The sequence below is a fragment of the Oncorhynchus mykiss genome, chromosome 13, assembly GCF_057628025.1.
Source record: "Oncorhynchus mykiss isolate SJ-2025 chromosome 13, ASM5762802v1, whole genome shotgun sequence".
In the NCBI taxonomy this organism is placed as follows: domain Eukaryota; kingdom Metazoa; phylum Chordata; class Actinopteri; order Salmoniformes; family Salmonidae; genus Oncorhynchus; species Oncorhynchus mykiss.
Window position 1 is genome coordinate 3,906,351 of NC_143034.1, and position 26,657 is coordinate 3,933,007.

The 26,657-nt window shown below is 48.2% G+C and overlaps 1 protein-coding gene across 1 annotated transcript; it reads left to right on the forward strand.

Annotated features, from left to right (window-relative positions):
• The first annotated feature begins 1,534 nt into the window (after nt 1-1,534).
• arpc1b (actin related protein 2/3 complex, subunit 1B) lies at nt 1,535-26,203 on the forward strand. Its single transcript, XM_090194738.1, has 10 exons — nt 1,535-1,628; nt 2,938-3,064; nt 4,810-4,914; nt 5,943-6,165; nt 7,295-7,402; nt 18,990-19,229; nt 20,256-20,331; nt 20,527-20,726; nt 21,247-21,337; nt 24,992-26,203. The coding sequence occupies exons 2-10, from the start codon at nt 3,001-3,003 to the stop codon at nt 25,028-25,030; spliced, it is 1,146 nt and encodes a 381-aa protein (XP_090050864.1). The 5' UTR covers nt 1,535-1,628; nt 2,938-3,000; the 3' UTR covers nt 25,031-26,203.
• Nucleotides 26,204-26,657: the final 454 nt, after the last annotated feature.

Genomic DNA, 26,657 nt, shown 5'->3' on the forward strand with positions numbered 1-26,657 from the left:
AGAACAAGAAACAGGGAAGGTGGATAATGAAGAGGGGAGTCTCATCTACCCTCCCTCTCTCTCTCACCCTAGTCTACCCTCTCTCTCTCTCTCACCCTAGTCTACCCTCTCTCTCTCTCGCCCACCCTAGTCTCTCTCTCTCTCTCTCCCACCCTAGTCTACTCTCTCTCTCTCTCTCTCTCCCACCCTAGTCTACCCTCTCTCTCTCTCTCTCCCACCCTAGTCTACTCTCGCTCTCTTTCCCACCCTAGTCTACTCTCTCTCTCTTTCCCACCCTAGTCTACTCTCTCTCTCTTTCCCACCCTAGTCTACCCTCTCTCTCTCTCCCACCCTAGTCTACCCTCTCTCTCTCTCTCACCCTAGTCTACCCTCTCTCTCTCTCGCCCACCCTAGTCTCTCTCTCTCTCTCTCCCACCCTAGTCTACTCTCTCTCTCTCTCTCTCTCCCACCCTAGTCTACTCTCTCTCTCTCTCTCTCTCCCACCCTAGTCTCTCTCTCTCTCTCTCCCACCCTAGTCTACTCTCTCTCTCTCTCTCTCTCCCACCCTAGTCTACCCTCTCTCTCTCTCTCTCCCACCCTAGTCTACTCTCGCTCTCTTTCCCACCCTAGTCTACTCTCTCTCTCTTTCCCACCCTAGTCTACTCTCTCTCTCTTTCCCACCCTAGTCTACCCTCTCTCTCTCTCCCACCCTAGTCTACCCTCTCTCTCTCCCACCCTAGTCTACCCTCTCTCTCTCCCACCCTCCCTAGTCTACCCTCTCTCTCTCCCACCCTCCCTAGTCTACCCTCTCTCTCACCCTCCCTTCCCTTTCTGTTGCAGATGTGAATGTTCTACTTTAACTCCTTCCTCTCTGTAGAAGCCAAGTCTTTTCTGCTTCTCTCTCTCCCACCCACCCTAGTCTACCCTCTCTCTCACCCTCCCTTCCCTTTCTGTTGCAGATGTGAATGTTCTACTTTAACTCCTTCCTCTCTGTAGAAGCCAAGTCTTTTCTACTTCTCTCTTTCCCACCCTAGTCTACCCTCTCTCTCCCACCCTCCCTAGTCTACCCTCTCTCTCCCACCCTCCCTAGTCTACCCTCTCTCTCACCCTCCCTTCCCTTTCTGTTGCAGATGTGAATGTTCTACTTTAACTCCTTCCTCTGTAGAAGCCAAGTCTTTTCTACTTCTCTCTCTCCCACCCTAGTCTACCCTCTCTCTCTCCCACCCTCCCTAGTCTACCCTCTCTCTCACCCTCCCTTCCCTTTCTGTTGCAGATGTGAATGTTCTACTTTAACTCCTTCCTCTCTGAAGAAGTCTTTTCTACTTCTCTCTTTTTGCGGAAGTTTCTATTTTCTCCCTCCCCGCTTTTTTTTTGCAGAAGCAAGTTCTGCCTCTACCTTCAGCCCCTCTCTTTTTTTTCAGAAGTTTGTTTTCCCTCCCCCGGCCTCACCCCTCCCTCCCTTCCTGCCCGGCCTCACCCCTCCCTCTGTTCCTCTTTTTGCGGAAGCAACTTTTTCTACCTCCTTCTCGTCTACAGAAGTGTCTGTTCTCTCTCCGTCACTCTGTCGGTAACTTTCGCGTCGACTGGCCAGAGTCCGCGAGCTGTTCTCTCCACTCATCTCTCCAACCGTATCATCCCTCCATCTCAGGGTAAGTACAAGTTCTCTCGGCTGACCGGTCATGTCCAGACATGTGTGGTTGGTTCTACTGATAAACAGACAACCAGGCAGAAACCTTATTTTTTTTTTTACAACGCAAAACAATGAAAACTACGAGGAAAAGTTACCAAGATGACACGTTTTCAACGTTGTGTAATGAAACAGGCAGGGAAGCAGGACTCGAACCCTCGACCTTTCTTAGCCGAAAGTCCAGCGCGCGCTATAAGCGGCACAGTCGATATCCGCTTTTATAACCCCCCCCCCCCCCCCCCCCCCAGGGTTTTACAGTAGAGTGTGTTCCATCACAGCAGCAAGATTTGTGACCTGTTGCCACGAGAAAAGGGCAACCAGTGAAGAACACACACCATTGTAAATACAACCCATATTTATGCTTATAGATTTTATCTTGTGTCCTTTAACCATTTGTACATTGTTAAAACACTGTATATATATATATATAACTTTTGTAATGTCTTTATTGTTTTGAAACTTCTGTATGTGTAATGTTTACTGTTAATTTGTATTGTTTATTTCACTTTATATATTCACTGTATATATTATCTACCTCACTTGCTTTGGCAATGTTAACACATGTTTCCCATGCCAATAAAGCCCTTGAATTTAATTTAATTTAATTGAGAGAGAGAGACAGTAGATAGAGGGGACGTTGTTCCAGCTGTAGAGCTGCAGTGACACCACTGTTCTGTGTGGAGTCAGACACGCCAGCTTTACGTTAGTCCGGGAACCATGGCAACGACAGTTGGTTAGCTAGCGTGTCGCCGCTGTTCTGTGTGGAGTCAGACACGCCAGCTTTACGTTAGTCCGGGAACCATGGCAACGACAGTTGGTTAGCAACACGCCTTGTTGAAGATGTAGCGGACAACTTTAAACAGACCGTTTCCTGTTGTTACAAGGCTACGTTGTGTTGATGTGTTATATACAGTGTATTTGACCTGTATCATTCATTTCATGCCACAGGGGCTCAGTCCAACACAACCTAGACCTGACTGTATCTCTGACTCGCTGTCAGTCTCTCCAATTCAATTCAAGGGCTTTATTGGCATGGGAAACATGTGTTAACATTGCCAAAGCAAGTGAGGTAGATAATATATAAAGTGAATATATAAAGTGAAATAAACAATAAAAATTAACAGTAAACATTACACATACAGAAGTTTCAAAACAATAAAGACATCTCTCTCTCTCTGAAGTGTTCAGTTAGATGGTGATTTTATGACCAATTTAAAGTGTGTGTGGTTGCAGTCTAGTGCAAAAAAAAATATGATTTTTTTATTCAACAGGAACTACAGAGGCCTCTCATTGGCTCATCTCACTTTCTGGTTCTGCATTGTCCCGATTTGGTTATGTCTTACCACAGCTTCTTGCTCGAGCCAATCAGCTGCCACTCCTGGAACAAGGACCGGACCCGTGAGTAGGACACTCTCTCTGATTGGTCAATAGGACTTCCTCACCTACAGAAGTAGAATCACTAGAGGAAACCCAACTCAGATGGTGTTGAACAGGAACTCACAAAGCTGAGTTGTAGTAAAGTTAATTTGATTACAGATAGAAAATATATTGAAACACACCAAGCTAACTGAAACACACCAAGCTAACTGAAACACACCAAGCTAACTGAAACACACCAAGCTAACTGAAACACACCAAGCTAACTGAAACACACCAAGCTAACTGAAACACACTAAGCTAACTGAAACACACCAAGCTAACTGAAACGCACCAAGCTAACTGAAACACACCAAGCTAACTGAAACACACCAAGCTAACTGAAACACACCAAGCTGACTGAAACACACCAAGCTAACTGAAACACACCAAGCTAACTGAAATTGATCCAAATTAAAAACAAAAACAGGCTTAAGTTGAGTCTGACGGGGGGCTGTGATTGGCTCCCATGTGGCTGGAGGTATTTCCTGTTGTAGCGAGAGGGGCTGTGATTGGCTCCCATGTGGCTGGAGGTATTTCCTGTTGTAGCGAGAGGGGTGGTGTTCTGGGTCTCTCAGAGAGAGACGTCTCAGTGTTCTACAGAGCTCAGGAAACTAACTCCATATTTGGGTTGTTTCGATCTGAGTCTTCGGTTTCTGGTCAAAATGGATGGTGGGTCTGGGCAGAGCACACAGACACACACACACGCACGCGCGCACAACCACAGTGTGTGAGTCATACAAACAGGAACAGGAGGTGAACTGGCGGTTTTCAATTCTGACACGAGAGAAACACACTGAGAGGCAGACAGACACGCTGAGAGAAACACGCTGAGAGGCAGACGGACACGCCGAGAGGCAGACAGACACGCCGAGAGGCAGACAGACACGCCGAGAGGCAGACAGACACGCCGAGAGGCAGACAGACACGCCGAGAGGCAGACAGACACGCCGAGAGGCAGACAGACACACACATAGATGTGAGAGGAGTGTGACCTTGCTTCCCACGCTATACTGTTGCAAACACACTCACTCACACGAACCAACAGCCCTCTGAATATAATGTAATATCTCCCTATAGAGATTGATCTGATGATATAGTGTGATCTCTCCCTATAGAGATTGATATGATGATATAGTGTGATCTCTCCCTATAGAGATTGATATGATGATATAGTGTGATATCTCCCCATAGAGATTGATATGATGATATAGTGTGATATCTCCCTATAGAGATTGATCTGATGATATAGTGTGATATCTCCCTATAGAGATTGATATGATGATATAGTGTGATCTCTCCCTATAGAGATTGATATGATGATATAGTGTGATCTCTCCCTATAGAGATTGATCTGATGATATAGTGTAATATCTCCCTATAGAGATTGATATGATGATATAGTGTGATATCTCCCTATAGAGATTGATATGATGATATAGTGTGATCTCTCCCTATAGAGATTGATCTGATGATATAGTGTAATATCTCCCGATAGAGATTGATCTGATGATATAGTGTGATATCTCCCTATAGAGATTGATCTGATGATATAGTGTGATATCTCCCTATAGAGATTGCTGTGATATATATAGTGTGATCTCTCCCTATAGAGATTGATATGATGATATAGTGTGATCTCTCCCTATAGAGATTGATATGATGATATAGTGTGATCTCTCCCTATAGAGATTGATATGATGATATAGTGTGATCTCTCCCTATAGAGATTGCTCTGTGTCCCAACAACCATGATGTCCACATCTATAAGAAGGACGGGACCAAGTGGACCAAGATTCATGAACTGAAGGAGCACAACGGACAGGTCACAGGTGAGACACGTTACAGAGGCATTTATTAGAGAGTTCTTGTTTCTGGCCCTGTTCTCCCTAACTCTATATGCCCCCCTCCCATCTCTCCAGGTACAGACTGGGCTCCAAACAGTAACTCTATGCCCCCCCCCCCCTCCCATCTCTCCAGGTATAGACTGGGCTCCAGACAGTAACTATATGCCCCCCCCTCCCATCTCTCCAGGTATAGACTGGGCTCCAAACAGTAACTCTATGCCCCCCCCCCCCCCCTCCCATCTCTCCAGGTATAGACTGGGCTCCAGACAGTAACTATATGCCCCCCCCTCCCATCTCTCCAGGTATAGACTGGGCTCCAAACAGTAACTCTATGCCCCCCCCCCCCATCTCTCCAGGTATAGACTGGGCTCCAAACAGTAACTCTATGTCCCCCCCCCCCCCCATCTCTCCAGGTATAGACTGGGCTCCAGACAGTAACTCTATGCCCCCCCTCCCATCTCTCCAGGTATAGACTGGGCTCCAGACAGTAACTCTATGCCCCGCCCCATCTCTCCAGGAATAGACTGGGCTCCAAACAGTAGCTCTATGCCCCCTCCCATCTCTCCAGGTATAGACTGGGCTCCAGACAGTAACTCTATGCCCCCCCCTCCCATCTCTCCAGGAATAGACTGGGCTCCAGACAGTAACTCTATGCCCCCTCCCATCTCTCCAGGTATAGACTGGGCTCCAGACAGTAACTCTATGCCCCCCCCCCTCCCATCTCTCCAGGTATAGACTGGGCTCCAGACAGTAACTCTATGCCCCCCCCCCCCTCCCATCTCTCCAGGTATAGACTGGGCTCCAGACAGTAGCTCTATGCCCCCCCCCCTCCCATCTCTCCAGGTATAGACTGGGCTCCAGACAGTAACTCTATGCCCCCCCCCCTCCCATCTCTCCAGGTATAGACTGGGCTCCAGACAGTAACTCTATGCCCCCCCCCCCTCCCATCTCTCCAGGTATAGACTGGGCTCCAGACAGTAACTCTATGCCCCCCCCCCCTCCCATCTCTCCAGGTATAGACTGGGCTCCAGAGAGTAACCGTATCGTGACCTGTGGGACAGATCGTAACGCGTATGTCTGGTCTCTGAAGGGGGAGGTGTGGAAGCCCACCCTGGTCATCCTCCGTATCAACCGGGCTGCTCGCTGTGTCAGCTGGTCTCCCAAGGAGAACAAGTTCGCTGTGGGCAGCGGGTCACGCCTCATATCCATCTGCTACTTTGAACAGGAGAATGACTGGTGAGGACTAGACAGGACTGGGTTTAACTATATCTGTTATAGAGAACAGGAGAATGACTGGTGAGGACTAGACAGGACTGGGTTTAACTATATCTGTTATAGAGAACAGGAGAATGACTGGTGAGGACTAGACAGGACTGGGTTTAACTATATCTGTTATAGAGAACAGGAGAATGACTGGTGAGGACTAGACAGGACTGGGTTTAACTATATCTGTTATAGAGAACAGGAGAATGACTGGTGAGGACTAGACAGGACTGGGTTTAACTATATCTGTTATAGAGAACAGGAGAATGACTGGTGAGGACTAGACAGGACTGGGTTTAACTATATCTGTTATAGAGAACAGGAGAATGACTGGTGAGAGAATATAGAATGCCTCTGTCCTAAATACCATCCTAGTCCCTGTCCTATGTAACAGGCTCTGTCCTAACACCATCCTAGTCCCTGTCCTATGTAACAGGCTCTGTCCTAAACACCATCCTAGTCCCTGTCCTATGTAACAGGCTCTGTCCTAACACCATCCTAGTCCCTGTCCTATGTAACAGGCTCTGTCCTAACACCATCCTAGTCCCTGTCCTATGTAACAGGCTCTGTCCTAAACACCATCCTAGTCCCTGTCCTAAATACCATCCTAGTCCCTGTCCTCAATACCATCCTAGTCCTGTCCTCAATACCATCCTAGTCCCTGTCCTCAATACCATCCTAGTCCCTGTCCTAAATACCATCCCAGTCCCTGTCCTCAATACCATTCTAGTCCCTGTCCTCAATACCATCCTAGTCCCTGTCCTAAATACCATCCTAGTCCCTGTCCTCAATACCATCCTAGTCCCTGTCCTCAATAACATCCTAGTCCCTGTCCTCAATACCATCCTAGTCCCTGTCCTAAATACCATCCTAGTCCCTGTCCTCAATACCATCCTAGTCCCTGTCCTATGTAACAGGCTCTGTCCTAAATACCATCCTAGTCCCTGTCCTAAAAACCATCCTAGTCCCTGTCCTAAACACCATCCTAGTCCCTGTCCTATGTAACAGGCTCTGTCCTAAACACCATCCTAGTCCCTGTCCTACATGGTGCAGTACTTCCTTCAACCATATCTCAACCACGTTCCAACCCTGTTATTCCCAGGTGGGTCTGTAAGCACATCAAGAAGCCGATCCGTTCCACCGTCCTCAGTCTGGACTGGCATCCTAACAACGTGCTGCTGGCGGCTGGATCCTGTGACTTCAAATGCAGGTAGAGAGAGAGACCGTCAGAGACCATGTTTCAGCCTCATCAGTAGAGAGAGAGAGACCGTCAGAGACCATGTTTCAGCCTCATCAGTAGAGAGAGACAGACCGTCAGAGACCATGTTTCAGCCTCATCAGTAGAGAGACCGTCAGAGACCATGTTTCAGCCTCATCAGTAGAGAGACAGACCGTCAGAGTCCATGTTTCAGCCTCATCAGTAGAGAGACCGTCAGAGACCATGTTTCAGCCTCATCAGTAGAGAGAGACCGTCAGAGACCATGTTTCAGCCTCATCAGTAGAGAGAGAGATCGTCAGAGACCATGTTTCAGCCTCATCAGTAGAGAGAGAGACCGTCAGAGACCATGTTTCAGCCTCATCAGTAGAGAGAGAGAGAGAGACAGACTGTCAGAGACCATGTTTCAGCCTCATCAGTAGAGAGAGAGACCGTCAGAGACCATGTTTCAGCCTCATCAGTAGAGAGACCCTCAGAGACCATGTTTCAGCCTCATCAGTAGAGAGAGAGAGCGAGACCGCCAGAGACCAGGTTTCAGCCTCATCAGTAGAGAGAGAGCGAGAGAGAGACCGTCAGAGACTATGTTTCAGCCTCATCAGTAGAGAGAGAGAGAGAGACCGTCAGAGACTATGTTTCACTCTCATCGGTAGAGAGAGAGACCGTCAGAGACCATGTTTCAGCCTCATCAGTAGAGAGAGAGAGACCGTCAGAGACCATGTTTCAGCCTCATCAGTAGAGACAGACAGACCGTCAGAGACCATGTTTCAGCCTCATCAGTAGAGAGAGAGACCGTCAGAGACCATGTTTCAGTCTCATCAGTAGGGAGAGAGATCGTCAGAGACCATGTTTCAGCCTCATCAGTAGGGAGAGAGATCGTCAGAGACCATGTTTCAGCCTCATCAGTAGAGAGAGAGACCGTCTGAGACCATGTTTCAGCCTCATCAGTAGAGAGAGAGAGCGAGACCGCCAGAGACCAGGTTTGAGCCTCATTAGTAGAGAGAGAGAGAGAGACCGTCAGAGACCATGTTTCAGCCTCATCAGTAGAGAGAGAGAGAGAGAGACCGTCAGAGACCATGTTTCAGCCTCATCGGTAGAGAGAGAGACCGTCAGAGACCATGTTTCAGCCTCATCGGTAGAGAGAGAGAGACCGTCAGAGACCATGTTTCAGCCTCATCAGTAGAGAGAGAGACCGTCAGAGACCATGTTTCAGTCTCATCAGTAGAGAGAGAGACCGTCAGAAATCATGTTTCAGCCTCATCAGTAGAGAGAGAGACCGTCAGAGTACATGTTTCAGCCTCATCAGTAGAGAGCGAGAGAGAGACCGTCAGAGACCATGTTTCAGCCTCATCGGTAGAGAGAGAGACCGTCAGAGACCATGTTTCAGCCTCATCGGTAGAGAGAGAGAGACCGTCAGAGACCATGTTTCAGCCTCATCAGTAGAGAGAGACCGTCAGAGACCATGTTTCAGCCTCATCAGTAGAGAGAGAGACCGTCAGAGATCATGTTTCAGCCTCATCAGTAGAGAGAGAGACCGTCAGAGTCCATGTTTCAGCCTCATCAGTAGAGAGAGAGACTGTCAGAGACCATGTTTCAGCCTCATCAGTAGAGAGAGAGAGACAGACCGTCAGAGACCATGTTTCAGCCTCATCAGTAGAGAGAGAGACCGTCAGAGACCATGTTTCAGCCTCATCAGTAGCGAGAGAGAGACCGTCAGAGACCATGTTTCAGCCTCATCAGTAGAGAGAGAGAAATCGTCAGAGACCATGTTTCAGCCTCATCAGTAGAGACAGACCGTCAGAGACTATGTTTCAGCCTCATCAGTAGAGAGAGAGACCGTCAGAGACCATGTTTCAGCCTCATCAGTAGAGAGAGAGACTGTCAGAGACCATGTTTCAGCCTCATCAGTAGAGAGAGAGACCGTCAGAGATCATGTTTCAGCCTCATCAGTAGAGAGAGAGACCGTCAGAGACCATGTTTCAGCCTCATCAGTAGAGGGAGAGACCATGTTTCAGCCTCATCAGTAGAGAGAGAGACCATGTTTCAGCCTCATCAGTAGAGAGAGAGACCGTCAGAGACAATGTTTCAGCCTCATCAGTAGAGAGACCGTCAGAGACCATGTTTCAGCCTCATCAGTAGAGAGAGAGAGACCGTCAGAGACCATGTTTCAGCCTCATCAGTAGAGAGAGAGACCGTCAGAGACAATGTTTCAGCCTCATCAGTAGAGAGACCGTCAGAGACCATGTTTCAGCCTCATCAGTAGAGAGAGAGACCGTCAGAGACAATGTTTCAGCCTCATCAGTAGAGAGACCATCAGAGACCATGTTTCAGCCTCATCAGTAGAGAGAGAGACCGTCAGAGACAATGTTTCAGCCTCATCAGTAGAGAGACCGTCAGAGACCGTGTTTCAGCCTCATCAGTAGAGAGAGAGAGACCGTCAGAGACCATGTTTCAGCCTCATCAGTAGAGAGACCATGTTTCAGCCTCATCAGTAGAGAGACCGTCAGAGACCATGTTTCAGCCTCATCAGTAGAGAGACCGTCAGAGACCATGTTTCAGCCTCATCAGTAGAGAGACCGTCAGAGACCATGTTTCAGCCTCATCAGTAGAGAGACCGTCAGAGACCATGTTTCAGCCTCATCAGTAGAGAGAGAGACCGTCAGAGACCATGTTTCAGCCTCATCAGTAGAGAGAGAGACCGTCAGAGACCATGTTTCAGCCTCATCAGTAGAGAGAGACTCCATGTTTCAGCCTCATCAGTAGAGAGAGAGACCATGTTTCAGCCTCATCAGTAGAGAGAGAGACCATGTTTCAGCCTCATCAGTAGAGAGAGAGACCGTCAGAGACCATGTTTCAGCCTCATCAGTAGAGAGACCGTCAGAGACCATGTTTCAGCCTCATCAGTAGAGAGACCGTCAGAGACCATGTTTCAGCCTCATCAGTAGAGAGACCGTCAGAGACCATGTTTCAGCCTCATCAGTAGAGAGACCGTCAGAGACCATGTTTCAGCCTCATCAGTAGAGAGAGAGACCGTCAGAGACCATGTTTCAGCCTCATCAGTAGAGAGAGAGAGACCGTCAGAGACCATGTTTCAGCCTCATCAGTAGAGAGAGAGACCGTCAGAGACAATGTTTCAGCCTCATCAGTAGAGAGAGAGACCATGTTTCAGCCTCATCAGTAGAGAGAGAGACCATGTTTCAGCCTCATCAGTAGAGAGAGAGACCGTCAGAGACCATGTTTCAGCCTCATCAGTAGAGAGAGAGACCGTCAGAGACCATGTTTCAGCCTCATCAGTAGAGAGAGAGACCATGTTTCAGCCTCATCAGTAGAGAGAGAGACCGTCAGAGACCATGTTTCAGCCTCATCAGTAGAGAGAGAGACCGTCAGAGACCATGTTTCAGCCTCATCAGTAGAGAGAGAGACCGTCAGAGACCATGTTTCAGCCTCATCAGTAGAGAGAGACCGTCAGAGACCATGTTTCAGCCTCATCAGTAGAGAGAGAGACCGTCAGAGACCATGTTTCAGCCTCATCAGTAGAGAGAGACCGTCAGAGACCATGTTTCAGCCTCATCGGTAGAGAGAGACCGTCAGAGACCATGTTTCAGCCTCATCAGTAGAGAGAGAGAGCGAGACCGCCAGAGACCAGGTTTCAGCCTCATTAGTAGAGAGAGAGAGAGAGACCGTCAGAGACCATGTTTCAGCCTCATCAGTAGAGAGAGAGAGAGAGAGAGACCGTCAGAGACCATGTTTCAGCCTCATCAGTAGAGAGACCGTCAGAGACCATGTTTCAGCCTCATCAGTAGAGAGAGAGAGAGACTGTCAGAGACCATGTTTCAGCCTCATCAGTAGAGAGAGAGACCATGTTTCAGCCTCATCAGTAGAGAGAGAGAGAGACCGTTAGAGACCATGTTTCAGCCTCATCAGTAGAGAGAGAGACCGTCAGAGACCATGTTTCAGCCTCATCAGTAGAGAGAGAGAGAGACCGTTAGAGACCATGTTTCAGCCTCATCAGTAGAGAGAGAGAGAGACCGTCAGACACCATGTTTCAGCCTCATCCGTAGAGAGACCGTCAGAGACCATGTTTCAGCCTCATCAGTAGAGAGACCGTCAGAGACCATGTTTCAGCCTCATCAGTAGAGAGACCGTCAGAGACCATGTTTCAGCCTCATCAGTAGAGAGACCGTCAGAGACCATGTTTCAGCCTCATCAGTAGAGAGACCGTCAGAGACCATGTTTCAGCCTCATCAGTAGAGAGACCATCAGAGACCATGTTTCAGCCTCATCAGTAGAGAGACCGTCAGAGACCATGTTTCAGCCTCATCAGTAGAGAGACCGTCAGAGACCATGTTTCAGCCTCATCAGTAGAGAGCGAGAGACCGTCAGAGACCATGTTTCAGCCTCATCAGTAGAGAGACCGTCAGAGACCATGTTTCAGCCTCATCAGTAGAGAGAGAGAGACCGTCAGAGACCATGTTTCAGCCTCATCAGTAGAGAGACCGTCAGAGACCATGTTTCAGCCTCATCAGTAGAGAGACCGTCAGAGACCATGTTTCAGCCTCATCAGTAGAGAGAGAGAGAGACCGTCAGAGACCATGTTTCAGCCTCATCAGTAGAGAGACCGTCAGAGACCATGTTTCAGCCTCATCAGTAGAGAGACCGTCAGAGACCATGTTTCAGCCTCATCAGTAGAGAGACCGTCAGAGACCATGTTTCAGCCTCATCAGTAGAGAGAGAGACCGTCAGAGACCATGTTTCAGCCTCATCAGTAGAGAGAGAGACCGTCAGAGACCATGTTTCAGCCTCATCAGTAGAGAGAGAGACCGTCAGAGACAATGTTTCAGCCTCATCAGTAGAGAGAGAGACCATGTTTCAGCCTCATCAGTAGAGAGAGAGACCATGTTTCAGCCTCATCAGTAGAGAGAGAGACCATGTTTCAGCCTCATCAGTAGAGAGAGAGACCGTCAGAGACCATGTTTCAGCCTCATCAGTAGAGAGACCGTCAGAGACCATGTTTCAGCCTCATCAGTAGAGAGACCGTCAGAGACCATGTTTCAGCCTCATCAGTAGAGAGACCGTCAGAGACCATGTTTCAGCCTCATCAGTAGAGACCGTCAGAGACCATGTTTCAGCCTCATCAGTAGAGAGAGAGACCGTCAGAGACCATGTTTCAGCCTCATCAGTAGAGAGAGAGACCATGTTTCAGCCTCATCAGTAGGGAGAGAGAGACCGTCAGAGACCATGTTTCAGCCTCATCAGTAGAGAGAGAGACCGTCAGAGACCATGTTTCAGCCTCATCAGTAGAGAGAGAGACCATGTTTCAGCCTCATCAGTAGAGAGAGAGACCGTCAGAGACCATGTTTCAGCCTCATCAGTAGAGAGAGAGACCGTCAGAGACCATGTTTCAGCCTCATCAGTAGAGAGAGACCGTCAGAGACCATGTTTCAGCCTCATCAGTAGAGAGAGAGACCGTCAGAGACCATGTTTCAGCCTCATCAGTAGAGAGAGACCGTCAGAGACCATGTTTCAGCCTCATCGGTAGAGAGAGACCGTCAGAGACCATGTTTCAGCCTCATCAGTAGAGAGAGAGAGCGAGACCGCCAGAGACCAGGTTTCAGCCTCATTAGTAGAGAGAGAGAGAGAGAGACCGTCAGAGACCATGTTTCAGCCTCATCAGTAGAGAGAGAGAGACCGTCAGAGACCATGTTTCAGCCTCATCAGTAGAGAGACCGTCAGAGACCATGTTTCAGCCTCATCAGTAGAGAGAGAGACCATGTTTCAGCCTCATCAGTAGAGAGAGAGAGAGACCATCAGAGACCATGTTTCAGCCTCATCAGTAGAGAGACCGTCAGAGACCATGTTTCAGCCTCATCAGTAGAGAGAGAGACCGTTAGAGACCATGTTTCAGCCTCATCAGTAGAGAGAGAGAGAGACCATCAGAGACCATGTTTCAGCCTCATCCGTAGAGAGAGAGACCATGTTTCAGCCTTATCAGTAGAGAGAGAGAGAGAGACCGTCAGAGACCATGTTTCAGCCTCATCAGTAGAGAGAGAGACCATGTTTCAGCCTCATCAGTAGAGAGACCGTCAGAGACCATGTTTCAGCCTCATCAGTAGAGAGACCGTCAGAGACCATGTTTCAGCCTCATCAGTAGAGAGCGAGAGACCGTCAGAGACCATGTTTCAGCCTCATCAGTAGAGAGACCGTCAGAGACCATGTTTCAGCCTCATCAGTAGAGAGAGAGAGACCGTCAGAGACCATGTTTCAGCCTCATCAGTAGAGAGACCGTCAGAGACCATGTTTCAGCCTCATCAGTAGAGAGACCGTCAGAGACCATGTTTCAGCCTCATCAGTAGAGAGAGAGAGAGACCGTCAGAGACCATGTTTCAGCCTCATCAGTAGAGAGACCGTCAGAGACCATGTTTCAGCCTCATCAGTAGAGAGACCGTCAGAGACCATGTTTCAGCCTCATCAGTAGAGAGACCGTCAGAGACCATGTTTCAGCCTCATCAGTAGAGAGACCGTCAGAGACCATGTTTCAGCCTCATCAGTAGAGAGAGAGACCGTCAGAGACCATGTTTCAGCCTCATCAGTAGAGAGAGAGACCGTCAGAGACCATGTTTCAGCCTCATCAGTAGAGAGAGAGACCGTCAGAGACAATGTTTCAGCCTCATCAGTAGAGAGAGACCATGTTTCAGCCTCATCAGTAGAGAGAGAGACCATGTTTCAGCCTCATCAGTAGAGAGAGAGAGCATGTTTCAGCCTCATCAGTAGAGAGAGAGACCGTCAGAGACCATGTTTCAGCCTCATCAGTAGAGAGACCGTCAGAGACCATGTTTCAGCCTCATCAGTAGAGAGACCGTCAGAGACCATGTTTCAGCCTCATCAGTAGAGAGACCGTCAGAGACCATGTTTCAGCCTCATCAGTAGAGACCGTCAGAGACCATGTTTCAGCCTCATCAGTAGAGAGAGAGACCGTCAGAGACCATGTTTCAGCCTCATCAGTAGAGAGAGAGACCATGTTTCAGCCTCATCAGTAGGGAGAGAGAGACCGTCAGAGACCATGTTTCAGCCTCATCAGTAGAGAGAGAGACCGTCAGAGACCATGTTTCAGCCTCATCAGTAGAGAGAGAGACCATGTTTCAGCCTCATCAGTAGAGAGAGAGACCGTCAGAGACCATGTTTCAGCCTCATCAGTAGAGAGAGAGACCGTCAGAGACCATGTTTTAGCCTCATCAGTAGAGAGAGAGACCGTCAGAGACCATGTTTCAGCCTCATCAGTAGAGAGAGACCGTCAGAGACCATGTTTCAGCCTCATCAGTAGAGAGAGAGACCGTCAGAGACCATGTTTCAGCCTCATCAGTAGAGAGAGACCGTCAGAGACCATGTTTCAGCCTCATCGGTAGAGAGAGACCGTCAGAGACCATGTTTCAGCCTCATCAGTAGAGAGAGCGAGCGAGACCGCCAGAGACCAGGTTTCAGCCTCATTAGTAGAGAGAGAGAGAGAGACCGTCAGAGACCATGTTTCAGCCTCATCAGTAGAGAGAGAGAGACCGTCAGAGACCATGTTTCAGCCTCATCAGTAGAGAGACCGTCAGAGACCATGTTTCAGCCTCATCAGTAGAGAGAGAGACCATGTTTCAGCCTCATCAGTAGAGAGAGAGAGAGACCGTCAGAGACCATGTTTCAGCCTCATCAGTAGAGAGACCGTCAGAGACCATGTTTCAGCCTCATCAGTAGAGAGAGAGACCGTTAGAGACCATGTTTCAGCCTCATCAGTAGAGAGAGAGAGAGACCATCAGAGACCATGTTTCAGCCTCATCCGTAGAGAGACAGACCATGTTTCAGCCTTATCAGTAGAGAGAGAGAGAGAGACCGTCAGAGACCATGTTTCAGCCTCATCAGTAGAGAGAGAGACCATGTTTCAGCCTCATCAGTAGAGAGACCGTCAGAGACCATGTTTCAGCCTCATCAGTAGAGAGAGAGACCATGTTTCAGCCTCATCAGTAGAGAGAGAGACCATGTTTCATTCTCATCAGTAGAGAGAGAGAGAGACCGTCAGAGACCATGTTTCAGCCTCATCAGTAGAGAGAGAGACCATGTTTCAGCCTCATCAGTAGAGAGACCGTCAGAGACCATGTTTCAGCCTCATCAGTAGAGAGACCGTCAGAGACCATGTTTCAGCCTCATCAGTAGAGAGACCGTCAGAGACCATGTTTCAGCCTCATCAGTAGAGAGCGAGAGACCGTCAGAGACCATGTTTCAGCCTCATCAGTAGAGAGACCGTCAGAGACCATGTTTCAGCCTCATCAGTAGAGAGAGAGAGACCGTCAGAGACCATGTTTCAGCCTCATCAGTAGAGAGACCGTCAGAGACCATGTTTCAGCCTCATCAGTAGAGAGACCGTCAGAGACCATGTTTCAGCCTCATCAGTAGAGAGAGAGAGAGACCGTCAGAGACCATGTTTCAGCCTCATCAGTAGAGAGACCGTCAGAGACCATGTTTCAGCCTCATCAGTAGAGAGACCGTCAGAGACCATGTTTCAGCCTCATCAGTAGAGAGACCGTCAGAGACCATGTTTCAGCCTCATCAGTAGAGAGAGAGACCGTCAGAGACCATGTTTCAGCCTCATCAGTAGAGAGAGAGACCGTCAGAGACCATGTTTCAGCCTCATCAGTAGAGAGAGAGACCGTCAGAGACAATGTTTCAGCCTCATCAGTAGAGAGAGAGACCATGTTTCAGCCTCATCAGTAGAGAGAGAGACCATGTTTCAGCCTCATCAGTAGAGAGAGAGACCATGTTTCAGCCTCATCAGTAGAGAGAGAGACCGTCAGAGACCATGTTTCAGCCTCATCAGTAGAGAGACCGTCAGAGACCATGTTTCAGCCTCATCAGTAGAGAGACCGTCAGAGACCATGTTTCAGCCTCATCAGTAGAGAGACCGTCAGAGACCATGTTTCAGCCTCATCAGTAGAGAGACCGTCAGAGACCATGTTTCAGCCTCATCAGTAGAGAGAGAGACCGTCAGAGACCATGTTTCAGCCTCATCAGTAGAGAGAGAGACCATGTTTCAGCCTCATCAGTAGGGAGAGAGAGACCGTCAGAGACCATGTTTCAGCCTCATCAGTAGAGAGAGAGACCGTCAGAGACCATGTTTCAGCCTCATCAGTAGAGAGAGAGACCATGTTTCAGCCTCATCAGTAGAGAGAGAGACCGTCAGAGACCATGTTTCAGCCTCATCAGTAGAGAGAGAGACCGTCAGAGACCATGTTTCAGCCTCATCAGTAGAGAGAGAGACCGTCAGAGACCATGTTTCAGCCTCATCAGTAGAGAGAGACCGTCAGAGACCATGATTCAGCCTCATCAGTAGAGAGAGAGACCGTCAGAGACCATGTTTCAGCCTCATCAGTAGAGAGAGACCGTCAGAGACCATGTTTCAGCCTCATCGGTAGAGAGAGACCGTCAGAGACCATGTTTCAGCCTCATCAGTAAAAAGAGAGAGCGAGACCGCCAGAGACCAGGTTTCAGCCTCATTAGTAGAGAGAGAGAGAGAGACCGTCAGAGACCATGTTTCAGCCTCATCAGTAGAGAGAGAGAGAGAGAGACCGTCAGAGACCATGTTTCAGCCTCATCAGTAGAGAGACCGTCAGAGACCATGTTTCAGCCTCATCAGTAGAGAGAGAGAGAGACCGTCAGAGACCATGTTTCAGCCTCATCAGTAGAGAGAGAGACCATGTTTCAGCCTCATCAGTAGAGAGAGAGAGAGACCGTCAGAGACCATGTTTCAGCCTCATCAGTAGAGAGACCGTCAGAGACCATGTTTCAGCCTCATCAGTAGAGAGAGAGAGAGACCGTTAGAGACCATGTTTCAGCCTCATCAGTAGAGAGAGAGAGAGACCGTCAGAGACCATGTTTCAGCCTCATCCGTAGAGAGAGAGACCATGTTTCAGCCTTATCAGTAGAGAGAGAGAGAGAGACCGTCAGAGACCATGTTTCAGCCTCATCAGTAGAGAGAGAGACCATGTTTCAGCCTCATCAGTAGAGAGACCGTCAGAGACCATGTTTCAGCCTCATCAGTAGAGAGAGAGACCATGTTTCAGCCTCATCAGTAGAGAGAGAGACCATGTTTCATTCTCATCAGTAGAGAGAGAGAGAGACCGTCAGAGACCATGTTTCAGCCTCATCAGTAGAGAGAGAGACCATGTTTCAGCCTCATCAGTAGAGAGACCGTCAGAGACCATGTTTCAGCCTCATCAGTAGAGAGAGAGACCATGTTTCAGCCTCATCAGTAGACAGAGAGACCATGTTTCAGCCTCATCAGTAGAGAGACCGTCAGAGACCATGTTTCAGCCTCATCAGTAGAGAGAGAGACCATGTTTCAGCCTCATCAGTAGAGAGAGAGACCATGTTTCAGCCTCATCAGTAGAGAGAGAGAGAGAGAGACAGACTGTCAGAGACCATGTTTCAGCCTCATCAGTAGAGAGACCGTCAGAGACCATGTTTCAGCCTCATCAGTAGAGAGAGAGACCATGTTTCAGCCTCATCAGTAGAGAGAGAGACCATGTTTCAGCCTCATCAGTAGAGAGAGAGACCATGTTTCAGCCTCATCAGTAGAGAGAGACCATGTTTCAGCCTCATCAGTAGAGAGAGAGACCATGTTTCAGCCTCATCAGTAGAGAGAGAGACCATGTTTCAGCCTCATCAGTAGAGAGAGAGAGAGAGAGAGAGACAGACTGTCAGAGACCATGTTTCAGCCTCATCAGTAGAGAGACCGTCAGAGACCATGTTTCAGCCTCATCAGTAGAGAGAGAGACCATGTTTCAGCCTCATCAGTAGAGGTACCGTCAGAGACCATGTTTCAGCCTCATCAGTAGAGAGAGAGACCATGTTTCAGCCTCATCAGTAGAGAGACCGCCAGAGACCATGTTTCAGCCTCATCAGTAGAGAGAGAGACCGTCAGAGACCATGTTTCAGCCTCATCAGTAGAGAGAGAGACCATGTTTCAACCTCATCAGTAGAGAGAGAGACCATGTTTCAGCCTCATCAGTAGAGAGACCGTCAGAGACCATGTTTCAGCCTCATCAGTAGAGAGAGAGACCATCAGAGACCATGTTTCAGCCTCATCAGTAGAGAGAGAGACCATGTTTCAGCCTCATCAGTAGAGAGAGAGACCATGTTTCAGCCTCATCAGTAGAGAGACCGTCAGAGACCATGTTTCAGCCTCATCAGTAGAGAGACCGTCAGAGACCATGTTTCAGCCTCATCAGTAGAGAGAGACCGTCAGAGACCATGTTTCAGCCTCATCAGTAGAGAGACCGTCAGAGACCATGTTTCAGCCTCATCAGTAGAGAGAGACCGCCAGAGACCATGTTTCAGCGTCATCAGTAGAGAGACAGACCGTCAGAGACCATGTTTCAGCCTCATCAGTAGAGAGAGAGACCGTCAGAGACCATGTTTCAGCCTCATCAGTAGAGAGAGAGACCATGTTTCTCTACTTAATCCTCTCCCCCTTAATATATTACCCCCCCCCCCCCCCCACTCTCCCCCTTAATATATTACCCCCCCCCCCCCCCTCTCTCTCCCCCAGGGTGTTCTCGGCCTACATCAAGGAGGTGGAGGAGAAGCCCGGACCCACAGTGTGGGGGTCCAAGATGCCCTTTGGAGAGGTGCTGTTTGAGTCTGGGCCCTCAGGGTTGTCTGGGGGGGCTGGAGATGGGTCAGGAGGGGGATGGGTCCACGGGGTCTGTTTCTCCCACAGCGGGAACCGCCTGGCCTGGACGTCACATGACTCGACTGTGGCGATCGCAGAGGGAGGCAAGACCAGCACGTAAGGAGAGAGAACACTGATCTGTGTTTATTCTGGTATCAGCAGTCTGATCTCTCTCTGTGTGTATTCTAGGATCAGCAGTCTGATCTCTCTGTGTGTATATTCTGGTATCAGCAGTCTGATCTCTCTGTGTGTATATTCTGGTATCAGCAGTCTGATCTCTGTGTGTATTCTGGTATCAGTAGTCTGATCTCTCTGTGTATATTCTGGTATCAGTAGTCTGATCTCTCTGTGTATATTCTGGTATCAGTAGTCTGATCTCTCTGTGTGTATTCTGATCTCTCTGTGTGTATTCTGGTATCAGCAGTCTGATCTCTCTGTGTGTATTCTGGTATCAGTAGTCTGATCTCTCTGTGTATATTCTGGTATCAGTAGTCTGATCTCTCTGTGTATATTCTGGTATCAGTAGTCTGATCTCTGTGTGTATTCTAGGATCAGTAGTCTGATCTCTGTGTGTATATTCTGGTATCAGCAGTCTGATCTCTCTGTGTGTATTCTGGTATCAGTAGTCTGATCTCTCTGTGTGTATATTCTGATCTCTCTGTGTGTGTTCTGGTATCAGCAGTCTGATCTCTCTGTGTGTATTCTGGTATCAGCAGTCTGATCTCTCTGTTTGTATTCTGGTATCAGCAGTCTGATCTCTCTGTGTGTATTCTGGTATCAGCAGTCTGATCTCTCTGTGTGTATTCTGGTATCAGCAGTCTGATCTCTCTGTGTGTATTCTAGGATCAGTAGTCTGATCTCTCTGTGTGTATTCTGATCTCTCTGTTTGTATTCTAGGATCAGTAGTCTGATCTCTCTGTGTGTATTCTAGGATCAGTAGTCTGATCTCTCTGTGTGTATTCTAGGATCAGCAGTCTGATCTCTCTGTGTGTATATTCTGATCTCTCTGTGTGTATATTCTGATCTCTGTGTGTATTCTGGTATCAGCAGTCTGATCTCTCTGTGTGTATTCTGGTATCAGTAGTCTGATCTCTCTGTGTGTATTCTAGGATCAGCAGTCTGATCTCTCTGTGTGTATTCTAGGATCAGCAGTCTGAGCTCTGAGACCCTTCCTCTGCTGTGTGTCAGCTTTATCACTGAGAACAGCCTGGTGGCCGCTGTGAGTACACACACACACACACCCTCTCTCTCTCCTGTGTCTGTCTCACTTTGTGTCTCTCTCTCCTGTGTCTGTCTCACTGTGTCTCTCCTCTCTCTCCTGTGTCTGTCTCACTGTGTGTCTCTCCTCTCTCTCCTGTGTCTGTCTCACTGTGTCTCTCTCCTGTGTCTGTCTCACTGTGTCTCTCCTCTCTAGGGTCATGACTGCTACCCGGTGCTGTTTGTGTATGACGGTACTAAGGGCTCAGTAACGTTCGGAGGAAAGCTGGACGTTCCCAAGCAGACGTCTCAGAGAGGGATCAGCGCCAGGGAACGCTTCCAGAACCTGGACCGCCGAGCCACCTCGTCTGAGACCACCGAGCAGGGCCTGGAGAGTCTGCACAAGAACAGCATCAGGTGGGGTGGGGGGGTGGGGGTGTGTGTGTGTATTTCTGGGGTCGTAATGACTAAGTGTGTGTGTCTGGGGTCGTAATGTGTGTGTGTGTATTTCTGGGGTCATAATGACTGTGTGTTTCTGGGGTCGTAATGTCTGTGTCTGTGTGTATTTCTGGGGTCGTAATGTCTGTGTCTGTGTGTATTTCTGGGGTCGTAATGTCTGTGTCTGTGTGTATTTCTGGGGTCGTAATGTCTGTGTCTGTGTGTATTTCTGGGGTCGTAGTGTGTGTGTGTATTTCTGGGGTCGTAATGTCTGTGTGTTTCTGGGGTCGTAGTGTGTGTGTGTATTTCTGGGGTCGTAATGTCTGTGTGTATTTCTGGGGTCGTAATGTCTGTGTGTATTTCTGGGGTCGTAATGTCTGTGTGTTTCTGGGGTCGTAGTGTGTGTGTGTCTGGGGTCGTAGTGTGTGTGTGTGTGTGTGTGTGTGTGTGTGTGTGTGTGTGTGTGTGTGTGTGTCCTAACTGTCTCTTTGTATTCCAGTCAGATCTCTGTGCTGGAAGGAGGGAAGAGTAAATGTTCCACGTTCTGTACCACTGGGATGGACGGAGGAATGGTCACATGGGACGTCAAGGTACACACACTACACACACACTACACACACTACACTCCCAACTTCCGGCGCCGACAGAGATGGCCGCCTCGCTTCGCGTTCCTAGGAAACTATGCAGTTTTTTGTTTTTTTACGTGTTATTTCTTACATTAGTACCCCAGGTCATCTTAGGTTTCATCACATACAGTCGAGAAGAACTACTGAATATAAGATCAGCGTCAACTCACCATCAGTACGACCAAGAATACGCTTTTCGCGACGCGGATCCTGTGTTCTGCCTCACAAACAGGACAACGGAGTGGATCCCATGCAGCGACCCAAAAAACCGACTCCGAAAGAGAGGGAAACGAGGCGGTCTTCTGGTCAGACTCCGGAGACGGGCACACCGTGCACCATTCCCTAGCATTCTTCTTGCCAATGTCCAGTCTCTTGACAACAAGGTTGATGAAATCCGAGCAAGGGTAGCATTCCAGAGGGACATCAGAGACTGTAACGTTCTTTGCTTCACGGAAACGTGGCTTACTGGAGAGACTCTATCCGAAGCGGTGCAGCCAACAGGTTTCTCCACGCATCGCGCAGACAGGAAAAAACATCTTTCTGGTAAAAAGAGGGGCGGGGGCGTATGCCTTATGACTAACGTGACATGGTGTGATGAAAGAAACATACAAGAACTCAAATCCTTCTGTTCACCTGATTTAGAATTCCTCACAATCAAATGTAGACCGCATTATCTACCAAGAGAATTCTCTTCGATTATAATCACAGCCGTATATATCCCCCCCCAAGCGGACACATCGTTGGCTCTGAATTAACTTTATTTGACTCTTTGCAAACTGGAAACCATTTATCCGGAGGCTGCATTCATTGTAGCTGGGGATTTTAACAAGGCTAATCTGAAAACAAGACTCCCCAAATTTTATCAGCATATCGATTGCGCAACCAGGGGTGGAAAGACCTTGGATCATTGTTACTCTAACTTCCGCGACGCATATAAGGCCCTCCCCCGCCCCCCTTTCGGAAAAGCTGACCACGACTCCATTCTGTTGATCCCTGCCTACAGACAGAAACTAAAACAAGAGGCTCCCACGCTGAGGTCTGTCCAACGCTGGTCCGACCAAGCTGACTCCACACTCCAAGACTGCTTCCATCACGTGGACTGGGACATGTTTCGTATTGCGTCGGACAACAACATTGACGAATACGCTGATTCGGTGTGCGAGTTCATTAGAACGTGCGTTGAAGATGTCGTTCCCATAGCAACGATTAAAACATTCCCTAACCAGAAACCGTGGATTGATGGCAGCATTCGTGTGAAACTGAAAGCGCGAACCACTGCTTTTAATCAGGGCAAGGTGTCTGGTAACATGACCGAATACAAACAGTGCAGCTATTCCCTCCGCAAGGCTATCAAACAAGCTAAGCGTCAGTACAGAGACAAAGTAGAATCTCAATTCAACGGCTCAGACACAAGAGGCATGTGGCAGGGTCTACAGTCAATCACGGACTACAGGAAGAAATCCAGCCCAGTCACGGACCAGGATGTCCTGCTCCCAGGCAGACTAAATTACTTTTTTGCCCGCTTTGAGGACAATACAGTGCCACTGACACGGCCTGCAACGAAAACTTTCGGTCTCTCCTTCACTGCAGCCGAGGTGAGTAAGACATCTAAACGTGTTAACCCTCGCAAGGCTGCAGGCCCAGACGGCATCCCCAGCCGCGCCCTCAGAGCATGCGCAGACCAGCTGGCCGGTGTGTTTACGGACATATTCAATCAATCCCTATACCAGTCTGCTGTTCCCACATGCTTCAAGAGGGCCACCATTGTTCCTGTTCCCAAGAAAGCTAAGGTAACTGAGCTAAACGACTACCGCCCCGTAGCACTCACTTCCGTCATCATGAAGTGCTTTGAGAGACTAGTCAAGGACCATATCACCTCCTCCCTACCTGACACCCTAGACCCACTCCAATTTGCTTACCGCCCAAATAGGTCCACAGACGATGCAATCTCAACCACACTGCACACTGCCCTAACCCATCTGGACAAGAGGAATACCTATGTGAGAATGCTGTTCATTGACTACAGCTCGGCATTCAACACTATAGTACCCTCCAAGCTTGTCATCAAGCTCGAGACCCTGGGTCTCGACCCCGCCCTGTGCAACTGGGTACTGGACTTCCTGACGGGCCGCCCCCAGGTGGTGAGGGTAGGCAACAACATCTCCTCCCCGCTGATCCTCAACACTGGGGCCCCACAAGGGTGCGTTCTGAGCCCTCTCCTGTACTCCCTGTTCACCCACGACTGCGTGGCCACGCACGCCTCCAACTCAATCATCAAGTTTGCGGACGACACAACAGTGGTAGGCTTGATTACCAACAACGACGAGACGGCCTACAGGGAGGAGGTGAGGGCCCTCGGAGTGTGGTGTCAGGAAAATAACCTCACACTCAACGTCAACAAAACTAAGGAGATGATTGTGGACTTCAGGAAACAGCAGAGGGAACACCCCCCTATCCACATCGATGGAACAGTAGTGGAGAGGGTGGCAAGTTTTAAGTTCCTCGGCATACACATCACAGACAAACTGAATTGGTCCACTCACACAGACAGCATTGTGAAGAAGGCGCAGCAGCGCCTCTTCAACCTCAGGAGGCTGAAGAAATTCGGCTTGTCACCAAAAGCACTCACAAACTTCTACAGATGCACAATCGAGAGCATCCTGGCGGGCTGTATCACCGCCTGGTACGGCAACTGCTCCGCCCTCAACCGTAAGGCTCTCCAGAGGGTAGTGAGGTCTGCACAACGCATCACCGGGGGCAAACTACCTGCCCTCCAGGACACCTACACCACCCGATGTCACAGGAAGGCCATAAAGATCATCAAGGACATCAACCACCCGAGCCACTGCCTGTTCACCCCGCTATCATCCAGAAGGCGAGGTCAGTACAGGTGCATCAAAGCTGGGACTGAGAGACTGAAAAACAGCTTCTATCTCAAGGCTATCAGACTGTTAAACAGCCACCACTAACATTGAGTGGCTGCTGCCAACACACTGACACTGACTCAACTCCAGCCACTTTAATAATGGGAATTGATGGGAAATGATGTAAATATATCACTAGCCACTTTAAACAATGCTACCTTATATAATGTTACTTACCCTACATTATTCATCTCATATGCATACGTATGTACTGTACTCTATATCATCGACTGTATCCTTATGTAATACATGTATCACTAGCCACTTTAACTATGCCACTTTGTTTACATACTCATCTCATATGTATATACTGTACTCGATACAATCTACTGTATCTGCCTATGCTGCTCTGTACCATCACTCATTCATATATCTTTATGTACATATTCTTTATCCCCTCACACTGTGTACAAGACAGTAGTTTTGGAATTGTTAGTTAGATTACTTGTTGGTTATTACTGCATTGTCGGAACTAGAAGCACAAGCATTTCGCTACACTCGCATTAACATCTGCTAACCATGTGTATGTGACAAATAAAATTTGATTTGATTTGATTTGACTACACACACACTACACTACACACACAGTCTGACACGTTACTGTAGTTGTGCCTTGTCACCGTCGTCATGACATCTGGAATAGTTGTGAGCCATGAAGAGAAGATGTCTAAATATCATCTTCTACTGTTCCCAGAGTCTGGAGTCTGCCCTGAAGGATCTCAAGATAGTCTGATACCATGACCCTCAGCCGACCAGCCGACCAGCCGGGATATGAAGAAATCTCACCTCTTTGCCTTTCTGCTTCTCTGCGTCTGTCTGTCTCAGCTGCTGCTGGAGACATCTCCTTTCTGTCTGTCTCTGTTGAGCATCTGCTAGAAGCACGGCAGCCATGACAACGACGTCTGCATTCCACATGGCACCCTGTTATTTTTTATATAGGTAGACCAGGACCCATAGAACACCATTTGAGACACATCTTGGTTGTTTTTGTTCTATCTTCTTTGTTTTAGAATCCAGGAAATGCGTTGTTCTGTTGTGTTCTGTTCCATCAGGTGTTCTGTTCCGTCAGGTGTTCTGTTCCGTCAGGTGTTCTGTTCCGTCAGGTGTTCTGTTCCGTCAGGTGTTCTGTTCCGTCAGGTGTTCTGTTCCGTCAGGTGTTCTGTTCCGTCAGGTGTTCTGTTCTGTCAGGTGTTCTGTTCTGATAGTTGTACCTCGACATACAGCTGTGCTCTTAAAATATATGGCACGATTCACTTTGGCTTCTGGAATTAGTTTACTTGGGTTTTAGTTTTGATGTTCACACATGAATTTGTTGGATTTACAGCACAGGACCAAGAACAAAATAATATCTAAACTTGAGATTTTTCACTTCAAATAAAAAAAATAAAAGTAATAATAAAATAGAATGGACTAACCCTTACACAAAACGATGACAGTTTTTAATACTGCAGTAAGTGCAGTTTAAGTGCAGTAAGTGCAGTCGACTGTGGTATTTTGGACGTAGTAATTTCAGAATAACTGCAGTTAGACTGCTCTCTGACCGCAGTCTTTATTTTTGTAACGGGAAATGATTCTGAATTGAAGTTAATTTGGTTTGGAGGCAGGTGATTAGTTTACTGTGTGATGTAATATATCTGTGGTAAGTTGCAGGTGCCTACAGGGTTAAAAAAAAAGCCATTCAACCAGTTTTGAAAAGTTGGGAACAGGACATTCTGCTCCGATGAACTCCGTTATCAAGTGTCGATATATTAGAGCGCAACTGTTCGCTAAAGGACTTATTATAGTAGGACGCGTCAGAGTGGAAGGCTACAGCAGGTATATAATCACGAAGAAAGCCAAGCAGCGGTACCTGTTAAATGCTTATGCTGGTCATAATATGCATTTTAATAAATGATTTACTATCATAGACGGTGTGTGTGTGTCTGTCTGTCCAAGTGTTTGATAAGACTGATCTGACGTCAACTAGTAACTGTTATGAAAATGTGGTCGAGACACGCCGAGTTTCAGACCGCAGTTTTTATATAAACTTTTCACGTAGATCATTCAGACACTCAGATTCCTCTTGTTTTTGTTCAGGTGTCGGACTCTCGCCATCTAGCGGCCACATTCAGTACGTAGATTAAACTACCCAAAAGTCTTGGTTATAGATGTTGGGTTCAAGCTTTGCTGGATGTGTTTTTATGTTAAATATTACGACACATGATGATGTTGAGAGAAATTCCGACTTGATTCTGTAGTCGTCCGTTTTGTTCTAGAAAATAAAGAGAAAGAACCAACTATTCTCCAACCCGGTATCTCTGGCCGCTTAAAACAACATCAGGACTTGGGTCCAGATTGAACCGTTACCGAATCCGGTTAAA